Genomic DNA, 16,894 nt, shown 5'->3' on the forward strand with positions numbered 1-16,894 from the left:
ATAGTTACTAACGTTAGCTTCGATTAGGAGTACGTCGGCTTATCGTCGCCCCTACCTCCCGACTTATTTTTCTAGTACTTATTAAATATATAGCCTATTTTATTATACGTAAAATACTTAATATTACTACTATAACGCTTTTACGATAGCTCGGCGCGAGTACTCTTATTATATAGCTTCTATAATATTACTCTTAGTAAGTCCCTAAAGCCTAGCCCCTTAGAGCTCTCCCTACTCTTTTTTTTATAAAAGGGGGACATTTAACGCGGTTATTTTAATAATAGATATAGCCTCTTTTTACCGTCCTTCTACGACTAGTCGCTACCCTTTTATTAATTTAATAACTATAGTTTATTAGCCTCGTAAGCTATATCGCGTGCTCTCTCGATTAAGACTTTATAACGAATTAGATCGTCCTATAGCTAAGATAGTAGTTTAAAAAAGAACTAATATACCTCTACTTTCGAATTCTCTATATCTTTTATACTTAGGTTATAATAGATCGCTAACTACTCGGCGAGGAACTAAGTAGGGGTCTAGCCCTCCTTTAGCCTCTTTATCCTTAGCTCTCTATAATATTCCCGTTCCTAAGTCTCGGGGTCTACGTGCTATTAGCGAATAAACGCTAAGAAGTCGCCCTAGGAGAGGGGATCCTAGAGGCTCTTCTCGTAATTACGCTATTACGTTTATAATAATAAGGATATCTTAAATAGGGCCTATTTAATATACTATTCTATAGTACTTTTTATATAAAGCTTATTACCTACTTCTATAATAATAATCTAGTCTACTACCTAGGCACTTATAGACTCTTCTCTAATCGGTTTGTAATTATAAAAAGTAGGCTTTTCGTATTCTCGTCGACCTAGACGCGTTATTAGCCACTTAGTAAGCTATTAGACGAGCTCCTCGTATTAACGCCGTTCTTAGTTTTAATCTTTAATTATTATTTTTATTATCTTATAAAAATAGGTTATTATTAAGCTTATAAGGTCTGCTAAACTAGCTATCTTAGTACTACCCGCGCCTTTATATACGCCTTAACCTCGTACGTCCGGTAATTAGTCGCTAATAAACGCCCCGTTTATAACGGATAAGGTCTTCGGGGTGTTAACGGGGTAACTAGCCCGTAAGGGTAATTTATTCCAATTATCTTCTTTATTTAGCTCTTCCGTAAACGCTAGTATTCGGGTAGGACTCGCCCTATAGTAGGCTCGTTCTCCCGGACGGAATAGGGTCGAGTAGTCGACTCTAAATAGCTATAGCTCGTCGGCGCTAATAGCTCTTTATTAACGGCTAGGCGTCGTTTTATTAACGTTCTGTTCGTTTCTATAATTTATTATTATTTATATTAGTTACTCCGTAGAGGTAGAAGTTTTAGAATTATAAAAAATTAAGCTATAAGTACTTAATTAGCGAGGCTATAATATAAGTATAGGTATATTATAAAACTAAAGCTTATAGAGTCCTTTATAAGGGCTCTACTTTTTAGAAAGTTCTTTTTTAATAAGATCCGTATACCGGACGCTAAGTTATTAGCGTCCTATTACCGGCCGTATCCCGAATCTATTATAGCTTTAAAGCTAGGGCTATAATTATATTAATTATACTAAGGGTTTAAATAATAATATAATAACTACTTATTCTTTTCTTAAGCCTTAGTAATAATTTATTATTTATAACCGTATTTACGAAACTTATATTATTAAATACTAGCGCTTTATATAGGCCTAGGCTTATTAAACTAATTATATTAAAAAGTATATTAAATAATTTAGCCTTAAGCTTTATATTTATTCTATTTTATAATATTAAATTTATTAACTCTTATATAGTAGTTTTTTTTTAACTTTATAAGTATAAAAAATTAATTTTAACGGGATTATGTTTTAAAAAAAACTATATAATACGGTATATTTTTTAACTATATAATATACGTAATATACCCTAAGTACGCGCTTAACGTAATATAATAATTTTAATATAAAAACTACTACATAATTTAAGATAAGTAAGCTACCCTTTTTAACTACTTATTAATAATAAGCTAAGTAATATATTTATATAATAATACTAATTAAAAAGGTTAATAATAAAAATTAGTTATAATAGTTAATTATAATAATCGGCTATAATAGTTAAAAGCAGCCTTTTTTAATTATAAAGGTTCTAAACTTTAATAATAACGTAGAGGTTTTTTAAAAAAGGGCTAAATAGGCTAGTATTTATTATTTTTTAAAGTTTATAAAGATTTCTTTTATTTTTTTTACTTTTAATATTACCTAAAGCTACTCTTTATTTAAACTCAATAGATTTACTAAATAACTTTATTGAATAAACTTATTAATATATAAATTATTATTTAAATAGCTAGTTAGATAACTAATTAAGAAGTTAGCTAGTTAAAATATTATTTTAATGAGAATTTCTTAGTATATAGTTAGTAATTAGTAAGTTAAAAATACTTATTAATAAGTTTACTTTTCTTAAGCTAGGTACCCTTAGTTAGCTTAATACTATAACTATTATAATTAACGTAAGTATATTTAAGAATTAATAAAGTACTTTTTAATAATATAAAATTTAGCTAGATAATAATATAAATACTATAAATAGCTAAGTTAATACGGATATTAAGATTTAGTATATTGATATTAACTTAAAAATTATACTTTATAAAGCTAAAAGTCCCTTTAATATAAGCTATATTATAAACGTAAGGGAATATATAAAGGGCCCCTTAACCCTTAATAAAAAAGAATATATAGTATAAGATTTAATTATTTATATAAGCTAATACTAAGAGGTTTTATATATATTTAAATAAGTATAGCTCGCTTTTTAAATAAATAAAAAAAGGTTAAAAGTTATTAATAAAAAGAAAATAACGGTTAAATTAGTTAATTTTAATTAGTAATTAAGTATAGAGCGTAATATATTTAGTTTTTTTTAATACGTAATATATAGTACGGCCCTAGTAAATTACTTTATTAAAAAAATAATTTCTCTTATTATTAATACTTAAAAAAACCTATAAAACATTCTTATTTATAATTTAATAAAATATTATAAATATTAATTTATACTTTATATTAATATTATCAAAGAAATATTTTAAATTACTTAAATAAAAATGAAGTTAAAAAAGAAATAAATATAAAAATATTTTAAGAGCTTTTATTTTACTAGCTTATTTCCTACTCTTATTTTTGTTAATTAAGCACTATTTTTACTTTTATTACTTTATTTAAGCGATTTTATTTTATAATAAACTTACGCTCTTTATAAGCCTAGTTTATTAAAAACTCGCGCTCTTTACGTTTTTATTTAAGCTTAAACTCTTATTTTTTTTATTTTTTATTTTTTTAGATCTTATTAACCCTTACTTATTATTCTTTAAATATAAAATAATTTATATTTATTTATATTTATAATTAAGTAGCTTATTTTTATAAACTACTATAAAATACTAAGGAACTTAGGGGGTTTTAACTTTTATTTAGTAAAAAGAGTATTTTAAAAAATAAAATACTTACTCTATATTAAGACTAAGTATTATTAAAATTATTATAATTATTAAAACTAAAGTTATTAAAGTTCTCGCTTTAAGAATTATTCTATTAACTAATAACTAAATCCTTATGAGTTCTTTATTAAGTACAAAATAGTTCTTTAGTATTAATTTATAAACTCTTAGCCCGATCTCTTACTTTTCTTTCTAATTTAATAGTTAATAAGTATTTATTAAAGCGTATTTTAGATATACTCTAACGTTATATTAAATACTAAAAACGGCTTATAATATTAATATTTCGATATAAAGTTATAATATACTTATAACGCGTTACGAAATCCTATAATATTAAATTCTAATCTTAGTTATAAGTATTATTAAAGTTAGCTAATACTTATAATAACTAATTATTAATACGTACTTATTAATTATAATAAATAAAAAGAAATACTAGCTAGTTTAAATATATAAAACTAAGTAAAGGATCTCGACTATATTTATATTATTAAGTATTAAAAGCTAGTCTTCTAAAAAAACCTTAGTTATCTTATTATAAAACCCAGTTATAATATATAGTTCTCGTTTATACTTTACTTAGTTAGTATACTACGGAAAGTTTTTTTATAAAATAATAAGTTATTATTAATTAAGTAAGGTATTAACGAGAAATATTTTAAAAATATTTTAAAAACGTTTTTCCCTTTCGAAATGTTTTTAAAATATTTCTATTATAAGCTATATATAGTAAGATATAATACTTACGATAAATTATATTATATAGCTCATTATAGTTAGGTACTATTTAATATTTTAAGAGAGATATTAATATATTATAAATAAAATCTATATTATAAGAACATTTTTTACCCAGGAGTTCTTTAATACCTCTTTTAAAATATACGTAATATAAGTATATATAGTTTTAGACCTACGTAAGCTATATTTATTAAAAGTTAAACCTTTTAATAAAGTATTTACCTAAGCCCTTAATTACTATATTTACTTAATTTAAAGTAATTTTAAAAAGGCCGGTTTTATAAACGTATTTTTATTAGACCTAAACTTAATACTTTTACTTTAAAATATTAAATATAGCTCGAAATATATAATAATATATATTTATAGTTTCAGTATTTATATAGACCCGTATAAGAGGCAGAGCTTTATAAGTAATATATTAATAATTTTAGAATAAAAGTTAAAAAACATTTCGGAAATATTTTTAGTATTATAATATACCTTTTTTACTATTCTAATTATACTAGCCCTAAATAATTTCTTACTAACCTATACTTTTTATATATTTATAGTTTATATTAACTATAAACGACTTTATATCGTCGAACTTCTATTATTCTACTTATTCTTAAAAAAAGTAAATAACTATATAGTTAGTATTAAATTAGTACGTATACTAAATATATTATATACTTATTATAATATTAAAATAGCTATCTTTTTATATTTATAAAAAAACTTTTATATATTCGCTTATTTACTTCTTTTTACTATTATAATATAAGAGCTAAGGTCTAATTTTTTTAAGAAATAGAAAAGTTTATTATTTATAAATAATATATTATAAAAAGTCTATTTTTATAAGGCTTTAATAAATATTTATAATTATTTACCCCTTATTCTTAGCTAAGAATTCTTAAAGTTAAGGAGATTAAAAAAAGGCGTTTAGACTTATATTTAGTTTATTAATTTTCTAAAGAACTTAAAAAATACTTTAAATAATAGTTTTTAGAGTTTTATTTAGTAATAATAGAGGATAGTTATATTTATTATAAGACGTTAAGATAATAAATAGTATTATTTTAATATCTTTTAAAATAAAGTATTAATATTTAATAGAACATTTTATTATTTTAAGTTTAAGTAGTAGTTTAAAATAAGTTTTATCTAGTTAGTAATAACTTAGCTTGATTTTTTAATAAAGTATTTAATAAGCTTATTATAAATAAGACGTTTTTAACGATTTAATATAAATATATAGTATTTTTAACCCCTTTCTTTTATAAATTACGCATCCGTTTTATTTATAGCTATTTTATTATATTATATATAATATTTCTAATTTAATAAAATTAAATAAAAGTAGTAATTTATAAGTCTTTACGAAGAATACGAATTTTGGTATACTAAGATCTATTATTAAAAACTAATAAGCTCTTATTAAGTCTTTTATAAGTTAATTATATTATTTTATTAAGTAATTTTATATATATACTATATTATATCTTCTTTAGTTTAAGGAAGCATATTATATTTTATTTTTGATATATAATACCTTTTTTAAATTTAGCGTATATAGTATAAATAATACTTTATTTAAAAAAAAAACCGATTAGAAATATTCTCGAAACGTTTTTAAAACGTTTCTAAAATATTTTTTAGATAACCGGACTTATTTAATAATCTTTTTTATAATATTAAATATCTTAACTCTATCTCGTAATATATTATATTTCTTAACGAGGTCTTTTAAAATAATTATATAATAAAAGTTATTATAGGGTATATATAAATAGGCTTTACTATTTTAATAAGTATAATAGTATTATGTTATAAGTATATTTTTAGAATAATACTAATTATTAAAAAACTAATAATACCTCGTCGGGTATTATATTAAATCTACTATTTTTTAATAATTCCTAATATTAAGAAATAAAAAGTTAAATATATTATATCCCATAGCCGCTCGATTTCTTTTATAAATAAGGCTTTAGTTAAGATAATAAGCGTAATTTTATTATTAATAATTAAAAGAAACTTAGGTATACTAGCCGTATATTAAAGCTATTATACTATAATAATACTTCGGTTATTTTAAGTTTTAGTACGGATATTTAAGCTATTAGAAATAATAATATAATTATTAGAATTATTATTTATAACCTAAGTATTATATTAATATTTAGTATAAAGGTTTAATTTATATAATACTTACTTATTTAATCGACTCTTTATAAATAAGAGCTCGATATTTATAAAAATTAAAATATAAAATAAATACGCTATTATAATTTAAATTTTCTTAAACATTTTATAATAAATTAAATTCGCTTTATTAAAGTAAAAGTATTAAAATAATATTATTATTATATATAATAGATAAGTCTTATGGAAATAATTTTATAAAGTCGGTTATAATAAGCGAATTTTAGTATAATTAAGAGGAAATATAATTAAAAAACATTTTTAAAATAATTTAATAAAGCGTAAAGTAGTATATTCCCTTATTATATAAAACTCGTAATATTTAAACTAGTAATAAAGTGATTATATAATAAAATATTTCTAGCCCCTAATTAGTTAAAAAATTTCCTAGGGATCTACTAATAACTAAGTACTTACTATTATGCACGGGACTCTTACCTCAACTAGGGGGGGTTATTATTAGTTTATTAAATTACTCGTACGAGTGTGGGTGTACTATACGTACCGCGAGCGCGAGGTTTAAACTTCCAAGAATGTAAACCACGATCCGGGGTCGATCATCGACAGCAAACCTCTTTTTCTTAGTTTTACCGAGATTTCAAAGCGTGGAATGTGGTTCCTTGCGTCAGCTGCTGCTTCTTTTCTTTACCTTGCGCTCCCTCCCCCTTCCCCCCTTCCTCCTATCTCTGATTGCATGCCCTGAGGAAACTGTGCTCGCAAACCGCAGTGGAACCAATTACCTCCGGCAAGAGAATGAGACTTCCACCTTAGCAAACATCAGTTCCCCATTTCCCCTACACTACATCATTCCTTACCTTTCAATGTCAATGATACCAAGACTTCTTTTGCGTTTGGTTTCTTTCCTTCCCTTACCTTGCTATCCCTTCATTTCTTCCTACCTAGAAACGTACGACCGTGGAAATGCCCTCTGTGGCCCACCCTCCGAGTTTTCCGCAACGTCCACTGCTGCAAACACCCGGCCGCGGCAACGCTTTGCTCTCTTTTCGCCAAATCCCACTTACTTTTCTATTCTCTTTTTCTGATGGAATAATCCGTTCCATTCTTTCTTTTCCCATGGGATCCAAGGTTCACGTTTGGTTCAAATCCCACTCAAATGTCTCCACTCGACGCAAAAGTCCGCTTTCTTCTTTTAGTCCCTGCTCCACGGACTTACGGGCTCCCTTGCCCATAATTGCTTTTCTCTTTTCCCTTCTCCTCATCCCAGGCTCCTTAGCGTCCTGTTCTGCAACAACTCGCCTACGCATCGATCGAAAGTGGCCATGGACTCTCTCGTTGGACTGAGAGGTCAACGGTGTCCTCAACGTTCCTCCCGCACCGTGCCCGCACCCACAAACTACCTACCTAGCTATCGCGAGCAGGGGCAAAGAGCAGCTCGGCTCGACGGAAACGACGAGAGTCCCCCAAGTGGAGGTCTGTTGGGAATGTGAACATCTGGCGCCGCCTCTGCTCGTCAAACGGGAGTTTAATTCCAAGTCAGCGGGATCTCGCTCATCGTTCGCGATATCGCTGCTCCAGTGGATGGACTTACACCTCGAAACGTGGACAATCCTAACACACCCTCTCCAAAGTCGACCACAATACCTACCGGCCTGGCGCTGCTGTTTGTTGCACAGCTCACCGACTACTGCAAGAGGTAGGAGCCTAGCCTCATCCCAGCAAGCTGGTTCGCAGGTGGTCGCACCGTAATCAGCCGCGTAGACTTTGACGTTCAGCCGTAGCCGCCATCACATCCCGCGATCTACGGTGCGCACACCCTACTTGTTGTTACCGCGGTGTGACGAGGCCGCAATACGAGGCCGCAAAAAAAAGTGAATGTGTAATACCACAGCCCGCCCTTGGTCCAAGCGACGCCAACGAGGTTTGACACATGTGCCAAGGTTTGGACACAATGTGGCGTCGTAGTGGCCTTTTCCAACGTCTTTGCATCTCACCCCATAACACCAGCCCTGCCGAAAAACACGAGATCATACGTTTTCGGGCCTCCGGCTGTCGTCCCGGCCGTTCTCGCAGACGTGCCGCCGTGTGTTGGAGGCATTGCCACCAAAACCTCCATCAAACGAGGAAGGTGTGCAACTACTTTGTGCTTGGGGCAAAGTCGTTGTTGATCGGTGAGTATGGTGCCGCGGCTCGCCCTGGCTCAGGTGTAGCTCAATCCACACCGACCCATTAAATGGCAGGCCATCTTCCAAATGCATGTGGGCAGACTCACCGATAATCATCGAAGGGTCTGGATTCAAAAATCCCGATTCCATCGTCACCGAAATGTGAATCGACAATGTTAGCTGGCGCCGACCGACCCAGGAGCACCATAAGACAACCTCATGTCTCACACATCTTGGTTTCAAATGCCCAACAGGCGAATCGACGTGTCAATTGTTCTCGGCGAAATATCATTATTGTCATTTGTGACCACCACTAGCGGAACACACAACACGCACGCTCTGAGCATCCAACCAGTGTCAACGACTGGTCAGTAGTCACTACCTCTAGCCGATGTACCAACACACGTCCCTCGGCCTTCATCTAGCAGTCGACGTCTCCAACATTCGACCTGCATACTCTTGCAGACAGCTTTGTGCGTAACACCACTGATATTCAGTGTCAGATTCGGGGGCCATTTGAGAGCCTCAATGCCCACCTCCTGCGCGGGCCTCAAGCATACCAAGAGGCCGATGTGACCTGTCATCTTGTAGACGAGATGCGCGGTCGATCAGTCAGTCTCTCATCGAAAATCGGTACATGCCCGGCATTGTCCCAGCCTCCGCTTCCAATTTCATGGAGGCGCAATCGAACGGAAGAAAGTGATCTGTCACATTGACAACATCTTCGGCTGCAGAGCTTCACTGCCCGCCCATTCAAAGACATTTTCTCCGTCGCAATCACTATTCAACAATTCCACGATCTGGTCGCGCTCGAAATATGGTGGAACCATGGAAAACAGCGACAATATTCTTCTTGCAAGGATGTGGCAGCAACGATGTGCGAAACTCCGAGAGGCTCTGCTGTTGGGAAGTCCGACCAGCATATCGCATTAAACCAATAGTGTCTAGGTCAAGCACAGCTGAGCTACTCAATCTACCGCCCTTGCTTCGGGAAACTTGGCTGCACCAGTATCGCCTGTCAAAACATTCCATTGACTGCTCCGGAGCTGGCCCCAAGCACGAGAGCAAACAGGTTTATTATTTCGCGTATTCCATGACTACATATCACCAACGACGAGTCCCTTGCGGTGAGGGCACTTGCATTACATCTGCAAGCAACCGGAGAGACGTGTTGTTTTGGCAGCCTCAGTTTCGATGGACTTACGTCTCATCAAAACGCCAAACGATAGTCGCCAGGGTCCTCAACAAGGACTACAACTATTCCGTCTCCTCGTTTTGCTATTCTGATTCATGGCCTAGTTGATGGCTTGCCGCTCCAAGTCTCGAACTCGAGGTTCCTGACACATGGTAATAACCGCTTTTTGGGCAAGGCTAAGAGGTAATGATTGACGCAAGGCCAGGATCCAAGTCTCAAGTCAGCCCCATTTTGAAGCTCAATCGGATCTACGAACGATCCCTCCCTCAATCTCCTGATCATCTCCATAGAAAACACCAAAACCTCGGTGACATGCTCATGGACGACAGGCATACCTAGCTAGTCGACCAGACTGTCGGAACCGCCCGCAGCAGCCCGACCAGTGTACCACATGGCCAGTCACAAAACCGAGAGGCAATGGTGGGTTGTTGCATCTTCATCACTATTCAATAACCAGAGGCTCAATTCCCAACGGTACTTTTAGATTGAGAGAGATCTCGATGATGCCCCCGCCAAACGACTTTCACAATTGACAGAACAAACGCATGTCTCACTTCCCGAACCCTTGCGCTTTGCATACGTACTTTAGGTACTTTGAACACCTTTGCCATGACCAACTCCTATTGTTACTCGAGGGCTAGGCGCTTGGTGATAGCCTTGTTACACCGCCCTAGTTCCCGCAACGCCAGGTAACCACCAATCGCCTGTCTCAATATCAAGCCATAGTACCGTCAACTTTAATTTGGCGACATTTGTACTCGTTGCGGACAGGAAGACGGCCAACTTCTGATGGCTACGAGTTGCATAAACTGGCCCTGGCTTCTCCGCGACGGCTCGAGGGGATGGACTGTCGAGATGCCTACTCAAAACCTGCAGCCAAGGCTGCTTATTCCGCGACGAACCCCTTGGTCGGATCAGTCGCACCGGCAAATCTATCCCCGGTGATAACTGACAAGTTGCCTACTGTCGGGCCGCGCCAGATACCATCTAGTCCGGCGCTATGATTGCACATGACGGCCATTGTTCCTTTTTTGTCTTACAGACATGCAAGATGAAATGGCTTCATTGGATAACTTTGGAACAATCTTTCTTATTCTACGTTATGACTTGTCTCACGACCAACGGCCACACTGGGAACCTCGCCTTTTGGCTATACCATCACGCCCGCCACAGCGGGTTGAGACTTCCTGGGGATCGACGCACTCCCGCTTAGCTTCATCTGTTCTTTTCGGTGGCTTGCTCTCTTATGCCGAGCCTGCAGCCCACAACTGGTGCCACCGGGTTAGGTATATCCAGGCAGGAAGGGTTGCCAATCGTGCATCTTTCGGTGCCAAGCCGCAAGAGCCGGGCAGGGCTGCAGCGTCGTCTGCTGAGCCCTCACCAGGGTTGAGATTGGTACTGGTGGGGTTCATGGGAGCCTTCATTTGCCGCAGGCAACCATCGCATGATGGCGGACAGAAGCAGTCTAGAACCTTGCCTTTACGAGCAGTAAGTCCAGCTGCAGTCAGTCCTCTTGGCACGGAAACGGGTGGTGGAGTCACAACCGGAGTCATTACACGGCGGCTCAACGAGGGCCGACTCCCGTCGAAGAAGCGGCAACAGAGCGGCAGGAGGAAGATGTCTTTTTTTTCCCCTCATCTGTTGTTGACAGCAGGGAATGGAGTCTACCGGTGGCCGTGTATGAATCCCCCGTCAACTCGGAACTCGTGGCCGTCATCAAACATTTTTCAAAAGGTTACACAGTCTCGAGAGTCATATCGTTCAACCTCGACGAGAGAATTCCCTTGGTCCGCGAGTCTATTGTCTCCCTTCCCGGCGTCGTACGACCAAGAAGTACGTCCGCCCAGGTGCGACGTGAGGCAGGAAAGAAGAATCTCGTTCGTGGTCCCACGACATGCTGCCATGGGAACCGACAGCTACCCTGATGGTCATGACCGTTGCAGAGAGACAATACGCCAGAAAGAGAGAGAGAAAAAGAAAAAAAAAAGAGGTTGGTATGGGATACGGCCGACATGCCATTGATGAGATTCGTTGTTCGTCCTGCATGTCCCGATACAGGGTTTGGCAGGTATCCGCTTTCCGTCTATACTACAGTGACAACCCGTCGTATTTGACTGCTACACAGCAATACAGGAGGACATCCTCACAAGTTCGCGTTGGTCAATACTCGAAAATGACAGATCTTTCATGGCGGGAGGCGGTCAAGCTTCAGGATGGCCGGCAACAGGGTGCCCCCCCCCCCCCCCCAGATCCGGTCACGTTGGACAACACATGAGACCGTTTAGGGAGGGAGCCGTTGACAGAAGAGACAGGAATGGCCACACGGAAGCAACGACATGTCACGGATTGGGGTCTTGAATGGGCCTCCCAAAAACAGAGTCTACATGTGTAGGTGAGATACCTTGGAATTGTTCATTTCCTCTCCACTACGTACGGTACGGTGTTTGGTTTCCATCCCGCCCCGCGCTTCTCTGCGTCAAGATCGGCGCCCCACAGGTTTGTAGGTTTGTATGTGTGCTGTTCGTCCTTTTGCGCCCTGTCTTGTCTCTCATGTGTGTGTGTGTTTGTGTGTCTTATCTCAGTGACCTTGAGACAATCCTTTCCCACCAGCGTATAATCCTGTCTCTTGATCTTCTGACCTCGTCAAGAGAAAGGGTTTTCCTTCTCTCAAACCACCACCGCCGCCCACCCCCAAAATAAGGAAATGACCTCTCATGACTCTGAGATGACCTGCTTTGTCTCTCCCGTTGTTTTTCATCCGATTCTCAATTTTCGCCTCTCGATCAAACCAGGAGAAAAACTCCCCGAGACACGCGAAGGAACCTCTCCGAATGTGCCGCGTACAGTGTATGCTCAGAAGAAAAGGAAATTATAGAAGAAAAGAAAAAGGTGCCTGGCTTGATAGGGAATAAAAAACCTGAAACTCTAGGTTGTAGCAGGGGGGGATAGGTATCGCTCGCCTCGAGAAAGGAAAGAAGAAGAAGAGTACGAATGAACGCCATGTCAACGCCTAAGTCACCGACTGTGTTATGCAAAAAAAAAAAAAAAAAAAGGTATCAGAGCCTCCCGTGGAAATCCGCAGAGCCAGAGAAAGAAAAAGGTAACAAAACGGAAAAAAAGGGCTTTCCCTGCTAGTATGTCTGCCACATCGCGCGTTACAGTATTTTCGCCTCTGCCCCTAGGCCGGGTACGGTATACGATATCACGGACAGACGGACGGGACGCGCGGGTCTCTACCGCACCACCTTATCGATCTTGACGAGCAGCTTACCACCTTCAATCGGCCTGTTCTTGGTGTCCATGAGCTTGATGAAGCGATAACCGGGACGTAGACGGTCGAGGCGGATACATGCCCACGAGAGAAGCTCGTCGCCACCGAGGAGTGGATCATCCTCAATCTTGAATCTGCGCGGTTCAAACACAAGTCAGTAAAAACCATCCTCATTTATTTTTTGGTCATGGCTATTCGCAGGATGCAGAGAAGCGGGAGAAAAGAAGAACAACGTTGCGGTGTGCGGCGGCCCGGGCTGTCAACGCGGCGGCCCGCGTGGCAGGTGAGTATTGACGGATCAACGGTTCGTGGACGGGAAGGGGACGGTGACACGGCATGGAAGGGGGCACAACTCGACGACCGACTTCGTTCCACGAGCGTTCCCGTCTCGTGCCTATGACGCAGAGCGGCAACGGGTCCCGGCATGGCATCCGAGGATGAATCAGGCCATTCCCGGGGGTCGGGGAGCCGTCACCACTTCGGATCACGTTACACCGCCGGAGCTGTTCTGGTCTTACAAGTCGGACACGCCGGCGCGCGGGAGGGTAGGCGCGGAGCCGCGCACATCTTTCTCGCCGTCTTCTCGAGTCATATTCTCAAAAGATCGTCAAGGCCCGTAGGCCCAGACATGCCGCTGCCGGAGGAAGAAAGCAAAAAATAAAGGAAACCGTGACTTTTCTTACCTGAGGAAACTCAACTCCTCCACCACCCTCGAGATCTTGGGGAACTTGAGCCGTGCTCCATTCTCCCACTCGGGGTGGTCAGTCTTTCTCGACCCCGTCTTGAGCTTGAAGTCATCTTCGTCCGCAGCCTTTCCGTTCTGCGCTCCAATCTCGACGTGAAGCTCGCACTTGACAAATGGCCGGAGGTGCTTGCCGCGGCTGCTGTCGCTGGCAGAATCGTCGTCGACAAAGATGTGCTGGCCGGCGATGATGGTGACGGTGAGCTCCAGGTCGCCCTGCGGCGCGGCGTCGACCTCTGTCAGCGTGTCCTTGTCAGTGCTGCGGTATCCAATAGGCTTGAGGACCCATCCCAGCTCGTCCGCGAACATGCCCTCGTTGAGCATCATTCCTTCGTCAAGATATTGCCAGTTCAGAGCAACCATTTGCACGCCCTTGCGCCAGAAGAGACTGGGGTCTGGGTTGGAGCTGTCGACACGCGAGCCGTTGGGGAATGCCCGCATGAAGAAGTTTTTATTGTGCGTGAACATCTCGCGGGCCTTGGTCGTGTGCAGTTCTAGGATCCTGTTCTCACTTATCGAAAAGATATGACTCGGTTTCTTAGCCGCCGGTGTCTCAAAGCTCTTAAAGTGCTCGCTATGAGTGTAGATGGCCAGACTGCTGAGTGCCTGGCAAATGGCCACCTTTGTGCTCTTGGCCGGCTCGTTTCCACTATGGACCTTGGCCGGGGCATCGAACTTGGGTGTCATGGGCGGTTTCGGTGTCTCTTGCTTGGGTGCCTCCTTGTTGCGTTCATCGTCGGAACCCGAAGCGTCCTCGTCGTTGGCAAATACTTGAGAGAGGGCTGTCGTGCTGGGAGGCACCTCAATCTTATTAGGCGCCTTCTTAACCTTGACCAGGATCTTGCGCTTGAGCTCCTCGAGCTTGGGGAGGCGGAACCGGGGATCAATGCCCTCCCAAGACTTGTCGATCAACATGCCTTCCCACTCCTCCTTCATGATCCTGACCATGACCTCCTGCTGCTCCTTGTCGGCATGGACCTCAAGACTGACAATCAAGGGCAATTCGTTCGTCTCGAAGGCGGACTCGCGGACGGCCTTGCAGACCTCTCTGAAGCCACAAGGAGTTGTCAAAGTCCAGCCATGTGTGACAATGGGCTCATCCTTGGGATACGGCAGGCGATTCTTCATTGAGGGGGTCGGCGATGAGGGCCGTAGGGTTTTGCCGAGGGAATCGGTGGACTCGCTCGGTCCCAGTAGAGTGGCACTATCGCGAGGATTCAGAGATTTGCTGGCAGTGCTGGTGTTTCTGTTGTGGCCATTGCCGTTCGTGCTGCGTTCGATCAGGAGATCTTCCACCGTCTCCTTGACGCTTGCAGCCACGTTGGGAAGGGAGGAGCCAGACAGATTCCTCGAGTGATCAGGTTTGGGGGAGCGGCTGCCCTCTTGTGTTGTGATGGGTGTGTCTCCGTTCCAGATATCGATTTCGATACACCGACATCCACGGCGAAGGACCTGCAGTTCATGTGTTAGAAGTTATGTTTCTTTGCTGAGCGAATGCGAGCATAGGACAACATACAGTTTTGTAAGCCTCGGGCGAACTCCTGGAGGCAAGCTGGTTGCCCTCTAAGTATGTGTTGTGGCTGCTGCTGATGAAGTAGTTCGTAATGGGCCGACTCAAGTCCTTGTCCTCCTCCTTTATTAGGCGGGTGGCATCCCAGCCGTAGTTTCTCCACCACAATTCGAGGAACTCGCCATAGTTGTATCGTTGCTGACCCTCAGGCAATACAGCCTCGACATCGGTCTCGCCCTGAGTATTCTCGAGGAATACGAGTAGTTGGTCGCGGGTCACAAAAGGTTCGCGGGATAGTGAAGAGCGGCGGGAGCGTAGGTCGTTGAATATCTTCTCGAAACGTTCGCGAATGGCCTGGCTGAGCAGGATCTCATCGGGACTGGGCGAAACTACTGCCTCCTTGGGGTCCGATGCGGCCGATGATGAGGACGAAGGGTCCGTAGCGCCGTCGACGTTTGTGATATTGATGAGGGGCATCGGCCGGGGAGCGGGTTGGAAGTGGAAGCCGTCTCGTGTAGGCGCCAGGATCGTGGTGAGGCCGACCATCTTCTTGAGGGTGTTGGCGGAGGTCTTGTTGGAGGAGGACCATAGCGGCATCGTGAGGGTTCGTTTCTTTTGTGTCTTTTCGTTGCTCGGGGCGGTCTTGCGGCGCCAGAACTGTCAAGATGTGTAAGTCTATGTGCGATGATTGACCACGAGCTCGAGGCCAGTGTCAAAGGCTTTGGGAAAGTGCAGGAGAGGCATCATATGCGGGCGTTGCCAATGCCGGAGCCTTGCATTGAGCGCACAACCCCTACGGGATATGGTAAGAGACGTACAGAGAGACACATGGCGGGCGAGCTGCAGCGGCTTGATAGCCTGCCTCCGGATCAAGTCCTCTTTTCTTTCCTCTATATGTGTGTGTGTTGGTTGGCCAAGTCGATCGTGCGTATGGCTGACGGATTGTCGTCGCGGGAGGGAGGTAAATCTTTGCTCAGTCAAGCCTACTCTGGTTCTAGGGGTCAGAGGGGTACGGCTTCGGAGAGCGTATGGGTATGATCATTAGCCCATTGGAGGGACAGGATAACAAATGGTAACGGAGACGAAGGAACGGAGTTGTAAGAATACAAGTTGTCGTTGAACGAGAGTTTAGGATTATTTTCGAGAATTCGAAGAAATTCGAGGAACGAAGGCATTCGAGAGACAGTAAAAGGGTAATTTCAACGAGAGTGGGAAGCGTGGATATGCATGTCAGCATAGCTGAGGACATGGGTGGGCAGGGAAGTGCCTACCTTACTGTGGTGTAAAGTGTGATCCAGCGTGATGGGGTTCCCGTTCCGTAGCACTTGGAGCCCTTTGGAGAGCACCTGCAGGGCACTTGGAGGGGGGACAGCCTCGTCTGATGGGTGTGCTGAACGATGCAAGTAGCCAATGGGAAGGGGCCAGCACTGCCCCCGATGGTTTGGATCCCTGCTGTAGGTGGTCCCGAGGGCCCTGTCGATGGTGCCCTCTAGCGTGGTGTTCCTTACCTCTACTGCCTGTTGAGATGGAAACTGGAGTGAGACTCTTCTCAATCTCTACCAGAATTGAGACATTGAGGGACGGCCTCCTCGG

The 16,894-nt window shown here is 40.4% G+C and overlaps 4 protein-coding genes across 4 annotated transcripts; 2 read left to right on the plus strand and 2 right to left on the minus strand.

Moving 5' to 3' along the window:
• Nucleotides 1–7,381: 7,381 nt before the first annotated feature.
• Nucleotides 7,382–10,262, plus strand: CLUP02_08653 (uncharacterized protein; the record flags this gene model as incomplete). The annotated part of the gene is made up of 12 exons (XM_049287637.1): nucleotides 7,382–7,546; nucleotides 7,615–7,904; nucleotides 7,959–8,114; nucleotides 8,200–8,253; nucleotides 8,310–8,546; nucleotides 8,629–8,745; nucleotides 8,838–8,937; nucleotides 9,009–9,282; nucleotides 9,343–9,460; nucleotides 9,532–9,881; nucleotides 9,984–10,085; nucleotides 10,150–10,262. 12 exons carry the CDS (start codon nucleotides 7,382–7,384, stop codon nucleotides 10,260–10,262), a joined length of 2,076 nt encoding a protein of 691 aa, XP_049144780.1.
• A 560-nt stretch (nucleotides 10,263–10,822) lies between these two features.
• On the plus strand, nucleotides 10,823–13,669 carry CLUP02_08654 (uncharacterized protein; the record flags this gene model as incomplete). The annotated part of the gene is made up of 10 exons (XM_049287638.1): nucleotides 10,823–11,397; nucleotides 11,433–11,632; nucleotides 11,695–12,006; nucleotides 12,064–12,166; nucleotides 12,260–12,282; nucleotides 12,427–12,625; nucleotides 12,940–13,072; nucleotides 13,111–13,202; nucleotides 13,258–13,332; nucleotides 13,393–13,669. The coding sequence occupies 10 exons, from the start codon at nucleotides 10,823–10,825 to the stop codon at nucleotides 13,667–13,669; spliced, it is 1,989 nt and encodes a 662-aa protein (XP_049144781.1).
• On the minus strand, nucleotides 13,012–15,898 carry CLUP02_08655 (phosphatidylinositol-specific phospholipase C; the record flags this gene model as incomplete). The annotated part of the gene is made up of 3 exons (XM_049287639.1): nucleotides 13,012–13,183; nucleotides 13,733–15,243; nucleotides 15,308–15,898. 3 exons carry the CDS (start codon nucleotides 15,896–15,898, stop codon nucleotides 13,012–13,014), a joined length of 2,274 nt encoding a protein of 757 aa, XP_049144782.1.
• A 397-nt stretch (nucleotides 15,899–16,295) lies between these two features.
• CLUP02_08656 (uncharacterized protein) lies at nucleotides 16,296–16,550 on the minus strand (the record flags this gene model as incomplete). The annotated part of the gene is made up of 1 exon (XM_049287640.1): nucleotides 16,296–16,550. One exon carries the CDS (start codon nucleotides 16,548–16,550, stop codon nucleotides 16,296–16,298), a length of 255 nt encoding a protein of 84 aa, XP_049144783.1.
• Between the last annotated feature and the right edge of the window lie 344 nt (nucleotides 16,551–16,894).

This window comes from Colletotrichum lupini, chromosome 4, assembly GCF_023278565.1.
Source record: "Colletotrichum lupini chromosome 4, complete sequence".
In the NCBI taxonomy this organism is placed as follows: Eukaryota; Fungi; Ascomycota; class Sordariomycetes; order Glomerellales; family Glomerellaceae; genus Colletotrichum; species Colletotrichum lupini.